Source organism: Culex quinquefasciatus, chromosome 3 (assembly GCF_015732765.1).
Source record: "Culex quinquefasciatus strain JHB chromosome 3, VPISU_Cqui_1.0_pri_paternal, whole genome shotgun sequence".
Classification (NCBI taxonomy): domain Eukaryota; kingdom Metazoa; phylum Arthropoda; class Insecta; order Diptera; family Culicidae; genus Culex; species Culex quinquefasciatus.
In genome coordinates, this window is record NC_051863.1 from 139,725,159 (window position 1) to 139,734,104 (window position 8,946).

Consider the following 8,946-nt stretch of genomic DNA (forward strand, 5'->3'; position numbering starts at 1 on the left):
ACAAAACTACGTATTTTCAGAAAAATGCTTAAAATTTCAGTATTTTACAATATTGGTATCAAAAGATCGGGATTTTTTCATACATTCGAAAGTAATTACACATTTTTTTAAGAATACTTAAAATTTTCCCGAAGCTACATATTTTCGAAAAAATACTCAAAATTTCAGCTTTTTACAATATGGGTATCAAATTATTGGGATTATTTCATACATTCTGACAATATTTTTTTGTGAAATACTCAAAATTTTCACAAAACTACGTCTTTTTGGAAAAAAACATTTTTTTTTCTAATGGATAAAAATGATTGGGAATTTTTAATACATTTCAATAGACTTTTGATTGAAAATGTTCAAAATTATCACAAAACTACATACTTTTGAAAAAAAAAACAATAAAAATTACTGACTTTACTCAAAAAAAAAATTAAAAAAAAAACTTTACTCATGGTCTCATTTTCAGTTTTTTTTTTGAAAATGCGTAGTTTTGTGAATATTGCGAGTGTTAAAAAATGTGTTGGTACTTTTGAAATGTATGAAAAAAATCCCGATCGTTTGATATCCATTGCATGAAAACTTGAATTTTTAGTATTTTTTCGAAAATACGAAATTTTGTAATTTTTTTAGATTTTCAAAAATTTGTGTTAGGGGAACTATACCCTTTCTCAGCCTATTTATATTATCGGCCTATCAGCACTTTGATCATGAATTACAGCTTTCATAAAGTGTTTTAAATAGCTCAAATAAAAGTGAGCAAGCAACTCTCCATTGTTGTTACATCTGAAAATGTTGATTTAATAGCGGAAAACGACAAAAGTGATGAGAATTGGTCGAACGGCTTAGAGTGATAAAAATGGGTATATTTCCCCTATTACTTTCAAAATGTCTGAAAAAAATCACGATCATTTCATACGCATATTGTAAAAATACTTTATTTTTTAGTATTTTTTTTTCGAAAATACGTAGTTTTGTGAAAACTTTGAGTACTGCACAGAAAATATTACTACTATTGAAATGTTTGAAAAAATTCCAATCATTTGATACCCATATTGTAAAAAACTTAAATTTTTAGTATGTTTTTTTTTCGAAAATACGTAGTTTTGTGAAAGCTTTTAGTATTAAAAAAAACAAATATTATTTCTATTGAAATGTTTGAAAAATCCCAATCATAAGATACCCGTATTGTAAAAAAAACTAAATTTAGGGTATTTTTCCAAAAATACCTAGTTTTGTGATAACTTTGAGAATTTCATATATTATTTTCATATATTTAAATATTATTCCAAACATTTCGATAGTATCGAAATGTTTGAAAAAATCCCGATCCTTTGATACACAGATTGTCAAAAACCGAAAATTTGAATATTTTTTCGAAAATACGTAGTTTTGTGAAAACTGTGAGTATATCACAAAAAATATTATTACTTTTAAAATGTATGAAAAAATCCCAATCATTAGATACCCATATTGTAATACAAAGAAATTTTGAGTATTTTTCCAAAAATACGAAGTTTTGGGAAAACTGTGAGTATTTAAAAACATGTTTGTTATAACTTTAGAAATTTATGAAAAAATCCCGATGCATGATCACAACTAGATTGCTCCAGTGAGAAGTGTTTGATGAAGTTTTGATTCTGTTATTGAAAGGTTTACGTCTGTTTATCTGTGGTATTACTTTTAAACTTAATGTTACCTCAAATCATGTGAAATAAGTAAAATTACACATAAATGTGATGTGCAGTTACACATTGTTATAGGTAATACGGTACATTTTTCTTGATGTTGAATATGTCTACGTTCCCAGATGGCTCAGAATTTGTCAAAGACTCTAAAAAAATTAGGCTAACAAAATTCATAAAAATCAATATAAAACTTTTAAACTAGGAACTTCTTTGCGAATCTCGAGTATAAATTGAACAAAAAACAAAATGTTGCAAATTTTCCAGAGACCCATCCGTTCTTTCTCGCGATCGCGCCCACAGCGTTAGTCCGAAAAGGGCCCCCTATTTGCAAATGTTCGGCCAATGTTTGGTTTTCCACGGCGCCAGCGCCCATTTCCTCGATTGTTTTCTCGGCAGTTATGCGAGTACAATTATAAATAGTTTGGCAATCGCGGAGAAAGTGGTCAGTCCGTCGATTGTTGCCTGCACGAGAAGGGTGTAGCGCAGCGAGTTTGTCAGTAGTGGTCGATTTCAGCATGGCCCAGGTGAGTTCTGAGAAACTCGCCGCCACGGAACGGGGGCATGTGTTGATGAAAATGAAGGGATGTGATTGGGGTTTTTTGGAAATTGATTGGGAATTGTTCTGAAGCAAGTTTAATTGAGAGTTTCGTCAACATGTGTTTTCATTGTGAGAGTTATAGCGAGAAGAACTTGTGTGATAAGTGATTTTCCTCCTCTTTGCAGTGGTTCGTCCCAGTGCTACTGCTGGCAACACTGCTGGTAACGTCTGAGTGTGTTTCCAAGAAGCGTGAGAATCAGTACGAGATTAACGTGCGGCATGGTCCGTTCGAGATCCACCAGCGGCACGTGAACACGAAGCCGTTCAAGCGAACCAACCCGAACGATGAGGGCGCCATGGATCAGCTGGGCTACCGGAAGGAGGCGTCCCTGTCGGAAGAGGTTGTCACGGAGCAGCAGCCGAAGAAGGAACCACCGCGAAAGCACGCTGACAACAGCGGTTCCAAGGGGTCAAAAGTGAGGGGAGCCAGTGTCTACAGGGGTCAGAAGAAGGCGCGTCATAGTTGGGGTTATACGGCCAATTACGGGCAAAGTGAGTTCGTAACTACGACGAAGCGACCTCAGTCGTTCTCAAAGTACGGACAACGGAAGAAAAAAACTCGACGACCTCATCACAGTGTCAATTTGGAAGACGACGATGTCGAGTTCAAAACGTTGCTGTCCTCGGAACGAACCCAGATGGAAGAGCTTGCCGAAAAGGAGCTGATGGCCGGAATGAAGAACTTCCCGTTTGAAAAGCACATCTTTCCGGACGATCAGTTCAAAGCTCAAAAACGTCTTAAGAATCACAACATGGATGAGAACTACTTTCAGCGAACAACAAAGGCTCCTCCAGAATCCAGGTACGTAACGCCTACAGTGCTGCACAACAACCCTCAGCTGCGAGTTCCGTCCGGCAAGGAAAAGAAAGGTCCGGTAAAGTTTCCAGCAGCTGCCAAGACCACCCAAAAACCAACCATCCCACCACCGGTTATGACAACCCAAAAGCCAAGAAAGTTCCGGCTGCCATCTTCAAAAGAAAGCGAAGAAAAAGACGACAAAGACGAAATCTACCTGCTGGTAAAGTACGAGAAGCCCAAACCAGGCGGCAAGGCAAAGGCCAACATTCTGGAAATCAATGACAGTGATAACGAACTCGCGAAATCTGCTGCCAAACGCGGTCGAACTCGATACACTTCCGACAAAGTCGGATCTTCTTCGTCGGAACTCGACGACACTCAACGGAGCGTGAAGCAGAACAGTGTAGAAGTGTCGACACCAAGCTATTCAGTGAGTGAGAATTTGGAGAGTGGTGAGCGGGTTAATCAGGCTCCGACGCCGCAGCCGCTGCTGGGAACTACAGCGGGTCAGGGAGTTCCAAATACTGGCAATGGTAACATTGGACCTAATCAGAGCGGAGTTGCGCCCGGATTCCCGGTGCAGCAAGATCGTCTAGCTCAGAAGTATTTGCAGCTGCAACAGAATCAACAGAACCAACAGCTTTCGACGACGCAGAGCAGCCCTGTTCAGCAGAATGTACAGATCATCCAGGAAGCTGTAACCCCTGCGAGTCCTCAACCAGTTGGTCCTACGCACGCTACTCCAACGAATCCCTGGGTTCAAAATACACCACCCACTCTAAACCAAAACTTCCCGAGCCAGCCCAACCTGCAAAGCGTCTGGAGTCAGAACCAGCAGAGCTTCCAGAACATCCAGAATCAGCTCAACCAGCAGAATCTCCAAAACCAGAACCTGTTTTTTCAGACCCTCCAGAACCAGCAGACCAACCTTATCAACCGGAATCGAATGGCTGAGGCGCTTGCTCGACAAACTAGGCCGACTCAACCCTTTTTCAACCAACCGAACCTTCCAACCTTTCCCAACTTCCCGAGCGCGCCGTCCTTCCCAAACCAAAATCTGGATTTTTCCGGACCGATGGCTAATCCGATGATACCGCCACTAAACCAACCAATGTACCCCCAGACATACTTCAACCAACCAGGTCCGGCATTCCCGCACAACTCACTAAACCAGCATGTCTTCCTCGGTCAAAGCCACAACTACATGAACTCGCCACAACACCTGTTCACGCGAAGTCTGATGAACTCGCTGAGCTCGGCAAACCATCTGAACCCGCAAGCCTTCCTCAACCAGCTGGGTCACTCGTGGAACAAACCGGAAGGACTTCACAAACCGCTAAACTTCCAAAGTTTGAGTCAAGATTTTGACAATCTGATTGCCAAAACGAAAGAGTCTCAAAACAACAAGAATTCCAACCAACTCAACTCGAACAGTGATCAACCGCAATCCTTTTTCGAGCAGAATCAAGCAACTACCGAACCTCCACCGCGCAGCTTCCAGAGCTTCGACTTTGTGAACCAGAACAAGGTTTCAAACAATGAGCGAGGAAATGTGCGATTCAACCAAGAGAATGTCCAAAATCAGAACCAGCAGTCAAGACCGCAAACGTTCTTCAAGCAGGATGACGAGCAAAACAGTCAGAGCAATCAGAATGAATCCCCCAACTTTGGCAATCGAAACATCGAGCTGAACGCCGCCAACTCCCAAGCAAGTCCGGACAACGCTCAGAACGCTCAGCGGCAAAGCCAGCAGGACCAAACCGGTCCCCAGCTCTTCCCAACCGATTCGCAAAACACCCAGAACTCCCAACCCTCAATCAATCAACAGTCCCAGGAGGAGCAAAGCAGCGCACCGAACCTTCCGCCCACCTTCCTCATCCCGGACCACATCCGGAAGATTCCACCGAACCAGGGTATGCAGCAGACGGTGCACCAGCCGGACGGGCTGATGGTGCAGCACAACGCGATCCGCATCCAGCATCAAACCCAGCAGCATCAGCAAGCGCAGCCGGAAGCGACTCCAGAGCTGAAGCTCGCCGACCAGGGTGATACACGGGTGCAGCTGGATCGCAGTGCCAAGGGTTCGGTGGAGGAACCGGCGGGGAACTCGCTCCAGCAGGATTCGCGATCGAGCGAGCAGCGGGAGTATGGGGGAAGTTCGGGATTGAGGGACAGTTACGGGGACGTTGTTGGGGAGGAGTTTGCGGATTTTGGTGAAGGGGCGAGGAGGCCGGACACGAAGAGTGCGGAGGAGGAGGAGGATGCGTCGCTGGAGGAGTTGAGTGAGACGACGGATCCGTTGGAGTTGAGTCGGATGTTGGTGCACAGGAATGGAGGGCTGACGGTGGAGCAGTTTAACAAGCTGTTTAGGGACTATTTTGACAAGGATTTGACTGAGAGTGATGTGCAGAACTTGGAAGAGGAAACTGGGACCAGTGGACGATCGGCGGGGGTTGACGGGAACGAGCTGACTCCTGCTTCGGGAAGCAGTGGATCGGTGGAGGTGGGAGGGGAGGTTGAAGAAGATCTTCCGGGGTCGTTTGAAGCGGACGATCAAGAGCAGAACATCCGAGTGCAAATCAACAAGGCAGGAGTTCGGCACGAGCCGATCGTGAAAATTGGCTACGGGAGCTCCAAGTCACACCAGGGGGTGTACAAGTCGCCCAAGTTCTTCGAAAAGCTAAAAGAGTCCAGCGTGGAGGACGATTGGGCACCGCCGGAGCATCTGCAGGAGATTGCACCGAGTGGAGAGCAGGACGGGGGAGAGTATGAGCAGCAGGAGCAGAGTGTTTCCGGGGAACCGGAACAGCAGCAGCAGCAGCAGGGAAATAGTGTAAGCGAAAACCCTACCAACAGTGGCCATCAAGGAGGACTAAGTTATATTAAGTTCGAAAAGTTTAACTAGAAGTACATATGCGGAAGATATCAGACTGAAAGCTAGCGCGTAGCATTGTTGAAATAGTGTTAGTTGCAGTTGTTATTTGTCAATAAATCGAATGTTGTTCACACGAAAGCACCACCCCTCCTCGACCGATTCAATGCCCTTTTGGTTTCTTTCACGGATGCCCCCCTCGAAATGTAAAGGAATACCAATGAGGAAGCATTGCACGCATATGTACCATGCGGATAGTGCACGTACCTGGTATGCATGTTGGCTGCGCTTGCTCTATCACGTGTTTAACCAGCTTGATTGAACGTTTTTACATGATAGCGGTAGGCAGTTTCTTCCTCGCATGGGAATGTTATTGAGCATAGCGAAGTACACACGTACAAACCCCTCGTTTTACATGATAAGCCCAATTTATAACTACCGTGATATGGATGCATATATATTTAGTGTTTATTTAGGTATAGATAGGGAGTCATTAATTCATTAGCCGGATAATATACTGTTCTTCAATTGTTCGCAATTAATTAATTTGCTTCACCCTGATGTAGCTGTGGGCAACTCCATCCGACTTCTCGCGATGTTCCTTGTCCTCCTTCTTATTCTTGGGAAGTTCTTTCACGACAGCTTCGATTCCGCTCTTTCCGTTACCTTCGTACTCAACGACGCGCTTCTTACCATCGGGTTGTTGCAGCGAGTACACTCCCCGAACATGGTCACCAACGCGCTTCTCCCACTGATCCTTGTGGTCACCAGACACCGGGTCAAACACACCGTACGCAAACTCGTAGTTTGGAAGCTTGATTCCCTTCTTGCTGCCGTCTCCGTTACCACGCTGCTCGTCGCCACGATTCTCTTCAGCTTCTCCAGCTTCGCTTTCCACTGATCCTTCTTCCTGCGCTTCCTCTCCGCCTTCATTTTGCTCTTCGTTCTTTTGCTCTTCCCGCTGTTGTTGCTCCCTACGAGCTTCCTGGCGACTTGCCTGCTCGCCTCTTTGCCCCTCCTGACGAGCCCTCAACCATCCTTCCTGGCGTCCAGCCTTGCCTTTTCTCCCTCCATCTTGCTCAGCACGCTGAGCTTCCTGACGTTTTCCCTCACCTTTCTTGCTCTCCTGTTTACGCTCACCCTTGTTCTTGCCACCTTTCTCGCTTCGCTTTTGCTCAGCTTGCTTGCGTTCTTCCTTCTTGTTGACCTCTTGTTTGCGGGATTCTTTCTTCTTCTCCTCGCGTTGAGCTTCAACCTTGCCCTTACTCTCACCCTTGTTTCGCTCTTGACGCTTCTTGTCCTGCTTTTCACGAGCTTCTACTTTGTCCTTTTTCTCACCCTTCTTTCGCTCCTGTCGCTTCTTGTCCCCTTCTTCACGAGCTTCCACCTTGCTCTTTTGCTCTTTCTTCTTACGCTCTTCGCGCTTCTTTTCCTGCTCGCGTTCCTCTCGCTTTTTGTCGTTTCGTTTGCTCTCCTGCTTCTTTCCAGCTTCCCCACTATTTTCCCCCTCTCGACGCTTCTGCTGCTCGGACTTCTCCTCTTCCTTACGATGTTTCAGTTGACGTCCCCAAACAGTTACACGAGGTTTTTCCTGCTCTTCCTCCTGCTCTTCACTTCCCTCACTCTCATCAGCCGATTCTTCCTCCTCACCCTCATCTCCAGCTTCCTGATCCTCGTCCTCTACTTCCGCTTCTTCTTGTTCTTCCCCCTCCCCCTCATCCCCCTCTTCCTCCTCCTGCTCCTCCACGCGTCCCCGACTCTCCGCCTGCTCCCGTTGACGTTCGCGCTCGGCCTTCTCGTCGTACCGCTCGATCTGCTGCCAGGACCATTCGCCGCGTCGGGTGTCTACGGCGTTACCCTTTTCCCGATCCTGGCGTGATCCCTTGGGGGCCGCCAGTACGGCAGCAACCACCACCAGGGCTAGCACCGTTGCAACCTGTGAAATGATTTTGATTAGTTTCTATTGAACTTTGTATGAAAAAAAGAAGCTTTGATCCTACCTTAAGCATTGTGCTGCTTCAGTGAGTTAGATAATTACTCCGAGAATCCAAACTATCGACTGATATCATTCTTGCTGCATAACATGGTTTTTATACCGAAGCATTTTTTTGCAACTTTGAAAACGCGTAGAAATCTGCAACTTGGTCTAAACTTGCACGAACGAACTTGGTCTAAACTCGTGTACGAACTTTCCGGTAAGTGCGTTTCGGTGAACTTCTAGCGGGCGGGCGAGACCGGGTCGGCTGGCAACAGTCTAGACGGGCCGGAATTCGTACCGTCTACTGTTTGTTCTACTAAGCTTTGGTACAGGGTTGTTCTTTGGCAGCGCTACACATCGGCTGATGAAATTTACCAGGGTGAAGTGCCCAGAACTTGGTAAGATTTTAAACATTGCACGTACAAGCAATTTAAGGCAAGTTTTGGTAACATTATCCTATCTAAGTTTATATTATCAAATCAGACTAAAACGGTGTATCACTGTTAACAACTTCGATTGAAAACAACAAGCATGGTTGGAAGGAAACACGGCTGTGAACAGCGGAGCGCCTAGAGGAAAGTATTATTTTACGTAAATTAAAACTTATTTCTTTGCGAAACGAAGACCATTTATATTTAAACCTAGATGGTTTATATTTTATTTAATGTTTTAAATTACTGATGAAAAATGCCATGATTGATATTCCTACTAAATACAATAAGTTTAAATGCTAGTGTTGCTGGTCTTGTTGTCAGATCCATTACAAATTCTTCATGTTCAAGACATTGCTTAGGGTTTCAAAATGATTTTTGTTGACAACACCAGACAACAAAGAGCTTTATAAAATATCGGCATTTCTAACACGTTTCTTTCTGTCTACTTAAATATAAAGACAGCTTTGTTTTTCTAAATATTTTGAAATCATCATTCTGAATTTCTCTTTTTCTAATTTTTATTGACAACATTATCATCATCAATTAAATCAGGGGTGACCAAAGTATGGCCCGTGGGCCAAATATG

The 8,946-nt window shown here is 44.4% G+C and overlaps 1 protein-coding gene across 1 annotated transcript; it reads right to left on the bottom strand.

Moving 5' to 3' along the window:
- Positions 1-6,486: 6,486 nt before the first annotated feature.
- Positions 6,487-7,957, bottom strand: LOC6046517 (cilia- and flagella-associated protein 251). Its single transcript, XM_001863663.2, has 2 exons — positions 7,949-7,957; positions 6,487-7,884 (listed from the first exon to the last, which is right to left on the bottom strand). Exons 1-2 carry the CDS (start codon positions 7,955-7,957, stop codon positions 6,487-6,489), a joined length of 1,407 nt encoding a protein of 468 aa, XP_001863698.2.
- Between the last annotated feature and the right edge of the window lie 989 nt (positions 7,958-8,946).